The 16,728-nt window shown below is 33.2% G+C and overlaps 1 protein-coding gene across 1 annotated transcript; it reads left to right on the top strand.

The window, feature by feature from the left end:
• The first annotated feature begins 907 nt into the window (after nt 1-907).
• Nucleotides 908-15,906, top strand: LOC125659596 (homeobox protein aristaless-like). The gene is made up of 4 exons (XM_048891324.2): nt 908-1,183; nt 11,523-11,895; nt 12,095-12,140; nt 13,182-15,906. Exons 1-4 carry the CDS (start codon nt 1,120-1,122, stop codon nt 13,692-13,694), a joined length of 996 nt encoding a protein of 331 aa, XP_048747281.2. The 5' UTR covers nt 908-1,119; the 3' UTR covers nt 13,695-15,906.
• The last annotated feature ends 822 nt before the right edge of the window (nt 15,907-16,728 follow it).

The following is a 16,728-nucleotide window of genomic DNA, read 5'->3' as shown; positions in this document are numbered from 1 at the left end:
TTTTAGCGACTTAGGTCGGTCGAGGTCGGGATTCGAACCCCGACCTTCCGCATGCAGGGCAAACGCTCTACCTCTAGACCACCGCCGTGGTCTGAACATACAAGTATTTTCATGTACGTCCTGATATTTCAGCTTGAAGCGAGCTTAAGGTTTCCATTTTGTTTTTAAGATACCCTGTGTGCGTTGGGGGTCGAGAGGATACACACTTACATTATAAGATGTCGCACCAACTCGCAATATAACGATGTGCCCGCCATGGAGGGTCATGTAAAACTGGAAATAGATATAACTTAATTTCATTTGTACCTAACATTGACTCGATAATTAAATTACTTGAAAAGAAAATGTTACAATGGCATTTATATATGGGATTGGCATCTGTACAAAACATGTCATGAAATGAACCTAAATATTAAAAATCCATTCATGAAATACAAAGAGAAAGACATGAAAGAGAGCCGTTGAAAATATACCGTTCGCAGTATATTAAGATATAACGAAGAAAGGTCTTTTGGGAACAATTTATGCTGTTATTTCTGAAAAAGAAATCAAAATGTTTAATTCAACAAGCCTCGCATGGCGGAACCTTTTCAGTCTCATTAAAAAGAGCAATTATTCTTATTATCCAATTTCTGCATTTCGTCGATGCTTCCGCGATGTGATCCTTTTACAAGGTTGATAACACGTGTTCAGAATCAACACAGAGCGAATTTGAAGTTTAAATATTTATACTACTGATAATAAATTAGATGGGCGGAGCATGGTGCCTGTCCACGTGCCATCGACAATTTCAACCGAACTGAGAGAGGTCGAACTTTTATTAGTGTTTGATCTCATTGGCTATTTGCGAAAATTAAACATGTCAGTTTTCTTGCACGAGATAATGTCTTGACAGAGGAATTTATTCGTTGTGATTATCAAGTTATGTCAATTAATATCCTTCTAGTTGGTGGTCGACTTGTAGCAGAGAGCTCACCCGTCTTAATTTCCCAACTGACAAATTTGATAGCCTCGTTTTTTCTGCTTTAATTATTCTATTAGGTTTCAGTTGTTTTTAGACACCGATATATTTTTTGAATTTTGGTTTTTTCCCCCTTCTGAAAACACTTCCGTAGACCAATGGACCTGTGTGTGAAGAGGAGATCGTACGACATCGATAGCCTTATAGGAGCGGGGCGTTCGGGTAAGTAGTGTTTTATTGTGTTGTATTGTTTATTACCAAGAACCATACAGTTTAACGTTTTTTCTTACATATAATAAATAAGCATAAATGTAAAGAATGGTTATACATAAAGTTAATACAATGCAGGATAGGTAAATGGACAAAATCCATTCAATTTATATATAGATAGTTGATGTCTGTGAGATAGTAAATAGGTCCTATTGTTTGTAACATAATGAATATGAGATATAATATAGTAAAAAAAAAAATTAGGATAATCTCAACATTATGTATGCATTAAATTGTTCTTATATTTGAACATTTTTTAGATATTTTCCTAATTTACATAATTCTGTGACATTTTCTGTTGATAATAACTGAACTAGTTTGTAAGTAGAGGTTTTTTTTGTAACAATATTTCTTAATATACATTTTTCTGAAATTATCAATGTAATGCGAGTTGGTAGCGTTCAAATATTTTCATAAGATTTATATATATGCAAGCCATGTAGAAGACCCAAATTATTATTTGTAGGTGTTTTTGAAGTGCTACAATGTATACGCACATATGTGGGTGCGCGTCCGTGCGTGTGTTTGTGTGTCGCATCTCATATGAAGTTATTTTGTTCTGTAAAGATGAATAATACACCTGAGAAATCTGATGTGGATGGAAAGTGAAAGACTTGTACAGTCATATTTTGAAATTGAAAACTTTCAAATTTACGTTATTTAGTTTAAAATACAGTTTTAGTAGAAAGTAAGCCAAAGAAATATATATAATATAACCCATGCTAGACTTGAACCCGCGATCTACAGATCAGTAGCCGACATGTGAAGCGACTGAGCTACCCAGCTAGGCGATGGGATTTAAAAGGAATATACATGTATTGCTGGTATTTTTATTTTCATTCATGTTTCAAAAGAAAGTCAGCCATTATATGATGATGTGTTATTCATCCTTAAGCTCAGCTAGACTCGTTTACAAAACTAAGGAGACTGTTGGCTATTACGACTGTCAATTCTAGAGGTAATATGGCTAATATAATAACTGATTTGTAATAAGCTGAATTATATATATATAATTTAGAAGTTGCACGGTAGGTGAAATATGCAATGCCCTAACATCACCGTCTCTTATTATACTTCTGTTCCTTGAGAGGTACGTAATATTGAATTTGACATACGATATCCATATATTGGATTTCATAATGTTGTCACTGAGTGTAGTAAACATTCTTATCTTGGGTAATGTCGTAAAAAGGATTAAAGTTCAATCAATTTAGTGTACAGTAAGTGTTATTTTTTAATGTAAAAAAAATAATAGAAGAAGACAGTATTAACTGCGTTTGGTTGGATTATATTTTATTGTATAAGAACAACGCGATTCGAAACATTTCTCTTTTACAGATGATAAAGAGTTCTTCTAATGTAAGAATTACAGTTGTCATAAAAGTATTATACAATGTAATGAAATACTGTGTAAAGTTTGTTCTAAATTGTACCGATTGCATCCTTTGAACAGTACAGTCTGTTTGATTTACGTAAAATTTGAGAAAAATATACAGTTCACATAATGAGACAAATATTGTTTGTTTCAATAATATTTAACTTATGAGATCTGAAATTTTTTAACAGAAGGATTGTTTCTCAGTGTAAAATATTTTTTGCAAACAAAGAAAAAAATTGAACATTCGAATTTTTCTTCTAAAACATTCAGGAGTATTTGTGATATTTCATCTGCACAAATCAAAATGTATAGGGCAGATGTATTTGATTTTGGTGTGGTTTACGTAATGAAAAATACTTCGAAGGTTTGGAGAAGTGTGCGGTGAATCGGGCTGATAGAGGTTGCTTCCCTTGATTTAAGAAATTCCATATACTGATATAAAGAATTTTCTAAAATTGTCGAGTCTGTAATAAAGGATAATGTAATTTCATTATTACGGATATTGCAATTTGATACATTTGTAGCTGCGGGTGAGTTCAATTATAAGTCACAGCTGCAATGAAACTGTGACGAAAGCTTAAGTACTTAAAACTATGCCAAGACAGAAAATACCAACTGTCACAAGTACAGTAGTAAGTAAATATACAGATAAAATCCCCTGTAGTGCCCCCTTTGTGGATATGGTCAATATAATCTACAATGAACCTGACGAGTGGAATATAAAGACTATTCCTCTGCTGCATCACCGTGAGCTACTGTTTATATAGTCTAATTCATACGTCAAATCACGTGTTTTGCAGTAAAATGTTCATCTACAGAAGAAACGGCTGAATATGCTAGAGAGATGTGTATAACCATTAAAATTAAGAACTTAGATAGTATGCGATATACCTACAACTTATTGAATATGTATCCTTACATTCCGTGAAATAAGACTAAGCACTAACGGTATAACGTAATGTGAAACTTAAGGTTTATTTTTATGCCTAATTTCATGTCTATAATTGGTACCTCACTAACTTTTTTCATTATTCATTATTGGCTAAGAAATCGACATGAACTGCATTTCAAAGTAGTCGGGAAATTTTTACACGGAGATTGAGTTTTCGTGCACAACTCCGTGACATAAACCGTAAAGAACTTAATGGTCCAAATCTATTATGAAAAAGTCGATCTATATATAATTCATTGTAATTCAGTTTAAATATTCATTACTTACATTACATGTATCATGATGGAGTCACGTATCCTATTGTTCCTCTCTACTGACCGTCGTCCCCTCCCCCCTTTCAAAGAGTTACGTCAACTTTAAAACATACAAAATGAATGTGATCACATTATTTGGAATTTTAGTTATTTTTATGCATTAACAGGTTAATTATTTACAAAGTGAAAGAAATCGTGATACATGTAGCGATAGATAATAATCTAGTTGAAATACAAGTTCATTCTTCATATAAAAGGCGTATACACACACAGTCAAGTGGAGCTATATCTCATAGTAGCATACATTGTGCCGAGGACAGTAATAAATAATTCCAATGTTATTTATTACAATTGTTTTGATTGGACAAAAATAAAGCTGACATCAATAAATCCGAAAACGCGATGTATTCATACACACCTGAAAATAAATAACATAGTGCGGGGAAACTATTCAAATTTTTGCAATTGTTAATAAAGTGAATGAATTGGAATTATAAGAATCAAACATTCTTTTTGAAGAATTTATCGATGTGTAAACTTTTACTCACAAACTTAACATAAAAGTGCGAAACACTTTTATTCAGTTTGTGAGTAAAATGTCCGGAGTTTACACATCGATAAATTCTTCAAAAAGAATGTTTAATCCTATATTAATTCTGTGTTACTCGACTCAAGTACATGTGTCGCGTATTTAAAAAAAAAAAAGCATTTGACAATCAAGAACTTCTTTAAAAAAGAGTTCTGTTTTTTGAGAATTTATGAAGAACAAGTATGTTTCGTTTCTGGGGATACATATGTGTATTGGCGATGTTCTATGCCAAAAATGCAGGATTAAAGTTTACTAAAATATGACATCTCATTTAGAAATAACAAACTTAGAATACATAAACAATACATGTGTAGTAGAGGAGAGGAGAACATTTATGGTTGGACCGGGAATTGAACCTGGGACCCCTTTATTATTAGTCAGGTGCTACCGGTACTCACACTGATATACACTGTCCATATAGACCTAACTACTACATTCCACCCTCCTTTAATTTGTTTTCGTCCTCGAATACACACAACCCAGATTATTTTGCCCTTGGTCATCTGAAGTCCAGGGGTGGTCAAGTCAACGGCACCAACTGTAGTGTAGGAGAGGAAAAAAATCTATGGATGGTCTGGGAATCGAACCCGGGACCCCTGCATTACTAATCAGGTGCTCGAGATCTACATGTATTAAAATTTCCTCCTATATATCCACATACTAAAGGCATGACGATGTGTGAAAAACAATGATTTACATTTGGCCTAAAGTCATGAGCTAGAACGAATATGGATGAACTTATTTTTTGCTAAAGACTAAAACCAAATCCGGTCCAATAGGTTTTGTTTTAATTTGGATTACCCTGAATTGACATTTTCAAGAATACAAAGGAATTGATACGAAACATAGTGTGAATTACAATATTCTGATAGCAAGATAAATTCTATTTTTTAAATAAACATTGAAAAGTGCATCATTTAAAAAAAATCCAATGTTGCATGTACAATTGAATCACTGGTGCTATGGAAGTTTCAGGATTTTTCAATAAAAATCATTTTACAATAATGTCATTATGTTACACAAAAAGTTGACATTATTAATTCTAAGTTAAGAAACTCTACCTCAAGACGAAAAGAATTTTATCAGTCGATTTTGACATTGTTGTCAGTTTTCCATTCATGTTGCGAATTGTATGTACTGTATTCTATTTACACTAGTGTTTTCAATCTCTATAGATTAGTGCTCACAATGAAAAATTGCAACATAAAACAAATTGTTAACGTTTTAAGACTTCACAAATGATTAATTACTGTATATAATGTTTTTTTAACCTAAATATACCAGGTAGTCTGTATCATATTAAAATAAATGTTTTTTTATCAGTAGTAAATCATTGATGTTTAATTCTTGGTAATTCTGGATAAACATGTCATAAACTCGTGATACGCGTATGTTGCAAGGGGGCTGAAAACAATTGACACACAATTGCAAGTTACAAGACAAAAATTATGCTGTAACATATAGGGAATCCTAAAAAATCTTATCGAAATTTCGGAAAATCACGATGTTACCATATGTACGGTGTTTAGTGCAAAATCAAATAACCACCCGCGCAAGTTTGTTGTTTTACATGACCATTCATAGGAAAATTATTTCCAACTCTGCCCTATTACACTTTGACAAAATTAACATTCAAGTCTGCATCCTCTTGTAACGTAGACCAGGTTTCTTCAAATTCCGATTGATATCCGTGGTAAGGGTGTACGAAAATGTCTAGGTCTATGTAGAATAACAACCATTTTTGGCCCTTGTAGCTGTAGAACCCCAATTTTAAAGTTTTAAAAGAAAAAAAACAACAACAAGTTTTTTAAGAGATTATGTCAAATACATGTACATACAGTTTACATGATTTCTGTAATATTTAAGGTCATTTGAAGTACGACTTTTAAAAGTAAAACACTAATTTTTGCGAACGATTTTCTTTCAGAAAATATAAAACTACAGCTTTGAACAAACACATTTTTTTCTTCTAGACCTATCATTTAAAGTCCAAGATATAGTAAAATGAATTTATGACACAGGTATGAAGAGATTGCATTAAAAAAACAAAACAAGCTGCACACTAGCGTTAGAATACAGAAAATGGCGGGAAATCATGTCATCATTCTGAATCAAAGTGATTGCGTTATATCAGGATTCATGCAGAAATAACACTTACATTTTGAAACAAAAGCAGGGTTTTTTACATTGAGCCATAATCACGTTTAAACGGTAATTGGTTCCAAGAAAAAAAAACATGCGCATAAATTACACACATCAAGGGGGGTGGGGGGTGGGGGGGGGGCTAGTGGGTGGGGTGGGGGGGGTGGGGGTGGGGCTAAACATTACCTTTAGATCGTAATTCATGTAGGATATTCAATAAGAATATTAGATCGTAATTCATGTAGGATATTCAATAAGAATATTAGATCGTAATTCATGTAGAATATTCAATAAGAATATTCCTTTTCAGATTCGCAGAGATACACGTTACTCAAACTCATGCAAACATCCAATGTAGTGTAAATCAGGGATATAATTAAGACAGAATTGTATATGATGCTTCACGCGTGATGTTACTTCAAGTACCATCAACATTTGCAGACCAGTCCACGAGGCCAAAATTCAATACAATTACTCAAGTGAGCGATGCGGCCCATAGCCCTATTGTTCTTAGTTTGCCATTTTTTATTCTTTTTTTTTCTATGAAAGACATGTACTTGATAAACATTTAAACATTTTATGGATTCATAAGATTGTATATTTTCATAAAGAAGAACACTTTGAATGTTGATGTTATAAGTAAGTGATGAAACTTTTGTATTTCGCAAGTATGACGTCACATTTTGGCCCAAGTATACAACTAGTGTGCAGAGAACAGAAATATATGCCAGCAGAGAAATCAAGTCCACGTTTTCTAAGAATATCATCTGACCATTAATCACTTTAACATTGAATATAAAATGAAAAAAATTAAACGCTTCGTTTCAGGCCGCACAAGAGCGCGGTCTGTTCTAATACATAGATTTAGTTTTCGTTTCAATTATTTTTTTAAAAAGTGTGTAGCAAGTGCCGTTAGAGTAAAAGAAAAACACGCCTACATACAAACTGTACACTGTACACCATAGTACAACTCGTACAGGACGTGAATTTGATTGTGTTTACAAGTACACAAAGTGAGAAGAAAAATTAATTAAAAGTCAGGGTTGGTTTCCATGGTCAGGTGCATGGTCACTCAGAACAGGGAAGTCGCTCACACCTCTGTATAAGAACTGGCCGTGGGTGACTTCCCCAATTATCACCTGCTGTCATTCGGTATCAAGGAGTCAAGTCAACTCGTACCTAAGCGATATATCACTTATATGCACATACATATATTGCATTATGGGCAGATTCTTGGGTACGAGATGACTTTTGCCTTTTGGGTACGAGTTGACCTATGGGGTACGAGTTGACCTGGGTACGAGTCGGTCAGGGTACGAGTTGACTAGAAATCGGTATCAACGATCGGTGATTGCTAGAGGTATCACACCGGTAATTATTTTCACTATATATTACTATAGAGGGGAAAAAATCATTAAAAATCAGTTTACAAAATTGATGCCGAATAACGCAGTCAGACACGTTCTATGTTACCTATCTCGTCTGCCGACACCAGAAAAACAACACCCTACGCGGCATTTTCGAAAAAAAATTACCCGCAAACAAGACTACCCTCAAATCCACGTGTTTTTCACATGTGTGTAAACAGCCGGAGTGCACCTCAGGAAGTAGCCTCAGCTACCAACAGCAAATAGTTCCTTTGTATACACTTGATTATTTCTACAAATTACACAAAATTTCCTAATCAGGGGTACAAAAATTAAGAGAAAAGAAGAAGAGGAAATGAGAAAAATCGCGCAAGGAAAAAAAATATTTCTTTAAATATATGGAACTACAATTGACTAAGTTCATTTTGATTGGACAATTACCGGTGTGATACCTAGAAAGGTGTTAAGTTTGTTTACTTCCGTAAGCATTCATACAGTTTAGTAGCGTACATGGACAAGGTCATTTTAAATTAATTTTTAAAAAATCATTGGCAAAATTGGTTAAGAAAATTTTCGAGTGTGCCTGCTCCTCCTGAACTAACGTATTTACACCTAACTATATGTTTATTTATTTTTCAATACATGTATGTTTTGTGAACTTTACCTGTAATATGTTGTTGTTTATTAGTCAAAAGCAAATACAGTTTATAGACAAAGTATACAATGTAATAAATCTAAAATCATATAAAGGTCAAGAAAGAATAGATATTGTGCTTATACATTACTATTTCTAATTTCAAAGGAATTCTTAATAATACATATGTCTGTATATATTTGTTTTTCCTCATGTACCAGTGACCTGGTTTTGCGTGAACAGAATAATTAAATTGAATTGTATAAAATTACATAAGGGGGAATGAAATAAAAATGCAAAAATACTTCTATTAATAATTATTATAGTTATGATAAAAAGGCTACATGGGTATGTTATACTTAGGCCTAAAGGTAAATATTATTTACCTAAATTAAAAGATAAATATTATGAAGATCAATACACTCATAATATTAACTAAATGCAAATTTTCAATTTCTAATTCTTGTTTGCAATTGTAAATGCTTCCCCAGTTTATGTAATTCTTGAGCATCATTGACATTCGGTAATTTAACAAACTTAAAGACATGTGGTAAAATAAAACTTTTCAATGAATATTTTTCTGAATTCTTGATAAAGGAGGCAAAAAAGAATAAAATAATATTCGTATACAAATGTATGCAGATAGTCGAAACAGAGTGATATGTTTTTACATACATTATTTATTGGTTTTGTTAAGTAATATTGTAGACAAATATTATCAATAAGATGTTGATACAAAATGCCTTTATTCGATTGACAATATAATCCAACTGTCATAATTCTCAACCATATGTTCAAAACAGGATTGTAAAATATAATTATTCGACTGACTAACTTTAAGCCAGTATTTTGAATTGTGGTTGATAACATCATTTTGGAATTCACTTTGACCTGACGAAAAAAAGTCAGATACCTGTAGAAGAAACTTGACCTGTTTAACTTAAGAGATGAACTTCGAATATATTTGAATGGAAAACGCGGTTGCTATAGAATACAATGTATCTATGTGCATATATCTGTACTTTTCAATTTATTTTTTAAAGAATTATTCACTGTATGTTAAATTCGCGGAACTTTCTTCCGCGAGTATAGCGAAAATTTCATCCGCGAGTTAATTTCCTGCTATACAGTAATTTTCTAATAATTAATCGTATAAAGTCTTTTGATTTTATCAAAACGAGGTCATTGATATACAAAACATTCAAGGTTGATTTTCTATTCGTCAAAAAAGCCCGAGAATTTGCGACTGCCATTGGTGAGCACTGTAATGCTCATATTTCATCATCGTGTTCGGTGTTTTGTGGTATATGTAATGAATAATGAAGATGAATGCCATTTTACGAGATAAAATCGCTGATTTCTAAATGATTCAAATTTTTGTCACAATGATATATTTTACGTCTCTACATCATTTATTTACATATATTTTGATTGTTAACAGTTTCGTGTTGTGTCAAAATGAAAATGAAATGTCATGTTATTGAATGATAATTATTTTGAGATCCCTGTATTGATCTTGCGATTTTAATTATTAGTTTGGTGGTTAAATATTCACAACTCCCTTATTCTGATCATATCACGATGAAACAACATGTTTAATAAACAGAGATACTTCCTGTTCTGAATTTTACAAAACGCGAGAAAAGAATTTCTGTGGCTGATGTTGTAGAAAATTACTATCAATAATTTATTATCGAAAATTGCACATTTACTTTACACGATTATTTATTTAATTTGAAATCCATTTTTAGTGATAATATGATTATTCATTAATAAAATACTGAACAGTTCAAATTTCTTTTCATTTCATAAATATACAAAAACTGAGCGAGCTCTCCGGAATAAACGGCACAGTGCTCCAATTTTTCCACAACTGCATATTTAGCACATGTGAGATTTAGCCTCCACTTCCCCTTATGATGTGAGAAAAATAATGGGGATTTTTTTTCGTACAGTTTACGCTAATTCACATTCTTAATAATCTATATTAATGATAGGATTTTTTTTTTAAAAACTTGAAAGTTGAAATACATTTTGTAAATCACGAAGCGTGCGAGTTTGTTTCTTCATCAGATTTTATTTTCGGTTTCTTAGTATACTACAGATCGTTAGTTTCTTAGTATCCAGACAATCATCAGTTTTAAAAGGGCCCCATAATCGATACCTGATTTCCATGATGCGCGAATTGATTTTTACATCGAACTTTGGGTCATGGGGAATATTCCAATTAAAAAGGGTTTTACCTAATAGTGATGGTACTTAAAGCATGTACACAGCTTGTGAAAGTACATTTATAATTATTTGCTTTTCGATATTTTCCTTGTTACACAGAAAATCCCGAGTCATATTAAATAAATTATTCATTTCCAAATAAAACACATTGTAAAGGCATCCACAATTGAACAAAATTGATAAATCAAATAAGAATTGTCAGAAGGGTTTGCTAATCATTACCGGTAATGAAATGTGTAAACACAACCCTGTCATTTTTACAGTAACAAGACCTTTATTTATTTGCAGAATTGTTGAAAAATTATCCAAGCAGCATCAGTATTTGCTCATTACTATTAAGATTTTAACTAATGCTGCAAATGGCCAATTATACGCCAATTTAATTACTATAACCTTTTCAAAGAAATCAATTTTTGTAATAATTTCCTATTTGTACACAAGAGTTACAAACTAATTCAAGGGCCCCTGTTAGATCCGGACACAAAACAAAGGATACCAGTTCCAATTTTCGATAATATCAATTAATTTTCGATAGAGACAGTCTGGAGGTTAAATCAATCATTTGCATATATTTTACATACACATGCATGCTGAATATAACCTTACTGAGCTACATGTATGTTTTATTATTTTTTTTCACTGAAGATGCAAATAATGATTTGATCACGTCTAATTCACGTACGCTCATCACTACTTGAAAAAGAACCTTTACATATGTATGATCAGCTTTTGTTATAATGCAGACTGCAGGGCCAACGAAGGGAAGGCCGAAGACACAGAGGTACCTCAGAATTTCATATCAAACACGTATTCCCAGTCCCCGGATGTAACAGTAAATGGAAGTGAAGACACGACTGATGTGAGCGACATAAAATACGAAAAACCCTCAAGCAGTGACGACGACACAACTAAAGAAGGAGACCACATGTCAAGAAGAGTACAAATAAATGGTTCTCCTATTGACTTCCGGTCCGCCGCGGAGCTTTATGGTGACAGGGACCTGGAGGATTATGGGAAACGGAAACAGCGTCGGTACAGGACAACGTTCACTAGCTTTCAGCTAGAGGAATTAGAAAGGGCGTTTCAGAAAACACATTACCCGGATGTTTTTATGAGGTTTGAACTTTAAGTTTTAATCCAGAATGGTCAGCTGCAGTTTCAAATGATAATAAAATATATCGCATTCTTTCCAAGCAAACAATGACTAATCATTACATACTTATATACCAGTGTAACATCATTATACGAATCTATGGAATGGTAAAGTATTTACAAGTTCATGTTATACAATTGATATATATATATTGTTTTACAGAGAAGAACTGGCAATGAGAATAGATCTCACAGAGGCCAGGGTTCAGGTAAACCTTTTCAGTGTTTTTATAATCATTCTCCCTCTTATGTTTGTAAAACTAATATCGGAAATATCGAAGTTTTTTAATATTAGTTCAGATGATTTTAATTACTTTTACTTTAAAAGATCTGTTTCTAAAGCCTAGTTTTAAGGGGTTCGTAGACCGATGAAGATAAAACGCTCCCTTCTGTGGAATGTCATGGCCTTGTGGTCCTCTGGCTCGGTGCCGCTGGGGTCCAAGAGTCTTGCATTGTACATACATAATAAAGGATTTGAATTGGATAAGAAGTGACTCCTTCTAAAAAAATTTGTACAATTAGATTAAAATTATATTGTGTTTAAAAATCACACTTTAAAGGATGCAAGATTAAATGGAAAGTAACCCTAGAAATTGAATGTTTGCAAAGGAAAAACAGATGATATTTTGTGGACCTCTTGATCGCCTGCTCTTGTTTAAACAGCTTTTCAAACGCTTCCCTAGGTCCGGAGTTTTCCAGAACAAATTCGCTCTAGTACATGACTAATATACCGAATTCATCACTTCACCTAATCAAGAGCTCTCTTACGAACAAAGCCACACTCACTTCAAGTACCAAAACGCCGCTAATGTATGAAGAGTTTTGAATTTTCGTAGACATTGATACTTGCAATCAAACATGTCAACGCCATTAAAGAACACTCATAGTAATTTTCAAATTGACGCTTCCAATTATTAATATGTTTGCTGAAGGGATAGTGATGATATTAAAAACATTTTCAGAATTTAATTAGATCTGTTTAAACAAGGTGTAATTTTTGTGTTGAGGTATCAATGAACGCTTCGGCGTTTTTTGGAAATTAAGTGGGACGAGTCAGTCAAAGGGGTTCCATCTATAGATTGTCATAAATAATTCAAAACTCAATGAAAATGTTTTCAGTAATAAAGTGCACATAAATCAAACGGAATTCAGAAATAGAATTGAATGTAAATTCTGTTTAATCTATTGCCAAATATGCACTTGACTTTTGGGAGATTCTCAACTTTACAAAAGCTATTCATCTTATTCAGGTTTGGTTCCAAAATCGCAGAGCAAAGTGGAGAAAGAAGGAGAAGGTTGGTCCTCAATGTCACCCGTACAGTCCCTATATGGGATATCCAACCCCAGGCATAGCTATAGGACCCCGCCCAATCGTCCCATCTCCTCAAAGCTACACCGATCTTCTATTAAAAGCCTATCACACTCAGATGCAAAGTAGAAATACACGCACATTTGGACAGTTGCCTCATGTTTCTAGTTTGTACGGAACACAGCAGTTGATGTCGCCGGATCTGTACAGTTTGGCCATGCGTGGACTGATGTACCCACCCAACTTAGTAAAGCTGTCGCCCCCTACGCCGGATATTTCATTCCAGAATCTTTTGGCAGAACTTAGCGTCAAATCAAAGGCAAGTTCGGAGCGTTTGTCGTTTTCACCAGTTTTAGAGAACGATAGAAACTCCATAATAGGGAATCTGAGACAAAAGTGTGTCCGAGAGTCGGCTGACCGCCCTGAGGACATAACTCGACCCTTGACCCCTTGATGTAAGAGGTACAAGATAAGACGGCAGTGCAATAGTTTTCAAATCATTCTTTTATCATTGTTTTGAAATAGTGCATATGATTTTGATTTACATGTAATATGTTGTGCACAACATGGGGTGTCGTATTTGTTATTTATTAAATAAAATGAAATTGGTAAAATACCGGTAAATGTTACTGACGTAAATATGAAATAACTTTTTATTACTGTTAAAAATGTTGGATTACTTTCCGAATGTATTCTCTCTCTCTCTCTCTCTCTCTCTCTCTCTTGTATTACATGTACTAGTTTCTATTTAAGTACCAGTTGTTATAAAATGTTTGGCTCATCCATTGTTGAAATGAATAAAATGAAAATCATGAATAGTCAGCTTGAATGCATGTCGTCACCTCGTAGCGGATCTTGTGCAGAGAATAATGAGATTATAAAACCCGAGCGGTCACTCTACACATTTTCCCACCGGATAAATTTACGTCTCAAAATTCATTCATTATTTATCATAGGACATAAATTCAAATTTATTAAATTGATTTTAATGGAAATGATTGTGATAAATTTGATGCAGAGCCACTCCGTATCTTGAACTGGTAACTTCCGGACTCCCATATGTGTCGTAAACATCGGCCCGGACTAATGGCAGGTGCCCGCGCTAATTAAGGTAAAACTGGCCTTATCACGGCCTTTTATTCGCTGTCAGTGGACACCATATACTTTGTTCACTTAACAAAATTTGATTAATTATTAATTGAATTGATTTTTCATTACCTGAAAAATTCGTGGTCACACCTGGCACTTGTCGAATATTAAATTGTACATTATTTCATATGAAAATAAACTTTTATTCTCATGAACGCCAGGGGGGAAAAAACCCGATGACCACATTGTCAGAAGCAATATATCTACTCTGTGATATTGCAAATGATGTCTTGCATTCAATTTTACAGATGCCCTAATTCATCCACTTACAAGTAATAATCACTGGGAAGTATCGGAAAACAATTGCTCATTAATTGATAAATTAACAGAGAATTCCGCAGGCCACCGGAGGATATCCCGTCACAAGGCAGGTGTTCTCAGAAAGTGAAGAATTTCTTCATGTCGTAATGAGCTATTAAGAAATAATTGAAGACAAATTTTCCAATGTTTCAGCATCACGATTTCCGCCATCTTCTACGTTCTCTTCAATTAAGAAATTATATTGAATAAAAAAGCGGATATTAGGCTGTAATTATACCCTTGAGTGACGCGTGACTCTTAGGATCATCGGTGAAAACGACAAGGATTTCTTTTTAGACGATTAATCTTAAGAGAATTAACCGAATTATAAATTTAGGTACTTATAATACTGTCATATCATTAGATCATACATTTTTTAAAACCGTTACTGCCCTTTTCTGTTCAACTTTGTATTTGTTTAAATCTTGTCTGTCTTCTTAATAAGTAACAATTTATTTATTAATTTTTTCTCTCTCATTATATATATATATATATATATATATACTTGTTTTTGTGTTTCTTCCACTTTCACTCAGACCTTGATGTAGGGAGAGGGCTAAAATAGGCTGTGCCTGCTGCCCAATCCCTTTCACTTTGTGAATAAAATATTGTTAATATCATATTGATACTGTTCTTCTCCTGTTATTTGTGAAAAGATGTTTATGACTTGTATACATGTATTTGTATATCAAATTCCTTCGATTTCAACATTGTCAAAGTGGAATTTTTTTGCTGGTTTGGAAACACCGAAAATAAAATCTATATGCACGATTGGCGCAAAAGCTGAGCTGTGTACATACATGTATCAACCACGCATATATATAGTAAGAAGGATGACCGAAACGTTATCTTAACATAATTTCCTACAAAAATTAACTCTACTTTCACACCCCTTAAACATTTCAGAAATTGCCCTTCTACTTATCATCTCCTAACGAATCACATACAACCCACCTACATGTGGGACAGCATGTTCTCCTAACGATTGAATTACCATCTAATCACACGCATGGTACAGCATACACGTATCTTTAAGGTGGAATGATAAACCTGGTGATTTCTCATATATTTATAAAAGCATCGGTGATAATCCCAGACCACATATATTTGTCGTTTGTTTTTCACAATTTTTTATTTATTTTTAAAGAAAATTGAATTTCATCAATTTTCAATTGCATACTCCAGAACTTCTCAACGATGTTTGAAATAAAATACAACAAAACGATATTTGTAGTCATCATATTTTTTTTCATTATTTCAGGAAGAAAGGTTTTTTTAAACATCAAAATTAAAGTTCTTGAAAATTGGTCATTAAATCTGTACCAACTTCTGTAAATAGAAAATACACATGTATATTAATGATATGAAAAGGTGAAATTGAAAAAAAGTTTCTATACACTGCAGCCATAAAAAACTTTATACAAAATGTTGGTTTTGAAATTTCGGATGGAAGAGTTATCTTTCCTAAAATAGCAAGATCCAAACAACCTGGGTACTTTTTGTGAGAAAATTATACAATTGCCATATACTTTCGTCCATAAGCCATAAAATCTTTCTCAAATAAGTGAGAAACAATACAGGAAGTAAAATATACAATGCTATTGTAAGAATAAACTTTTTGTACAGAATTTTAGTGCATACCTGGATTAATTTATGCATACATTTGCATATGAGCAAAGCCGTAAAATAAAATGCATGTGCTGTTAAGGAGTATACTATTGGCAACATACCAGGCTACTACAGTTGGATAAATAAAGAATTTGAGGAAATAGAAAAAAACTGCGACATTTAACTCTGGACACGACAAAAGTCCGGAGTTTCGCCAACCCTTTTTATTAAGGATACAAATAAATCCTTTGCAAATCAAAGTACTGAAAAGCGCTAAGCTGACTTCATGAATTCTGTATGTAATGTTAATGAGCAGGAACAACATTAAAAAAGGTTTATGCATTATTCTTTATTTTAGTAGTAGATTTTCTGTAAGAAAATAACAAATATGGATTGGAAGCAATGTCCTGAAACTTTTCAACACGTTGAAA

The sequence above is a fragment of the Ostrea edulis genome, chromosome 9 (genome assembly GCF_947568905.1).
Source record: "Ostrea edulis chromosome 9, xbOstEdul1.1, whole genome shotgun sequence".
In the NCBI taxonomy this organism is placed as follows: domain Eukaryota; kingdom Metazoa; phylum Mollusca; class Bivalvia; order Ostreida; family Ostreidae; genus Ostrea; species Ostrea edulis.
This window is presented reverse-complemented; position numbering and strand designations above follow the sequence as displayed.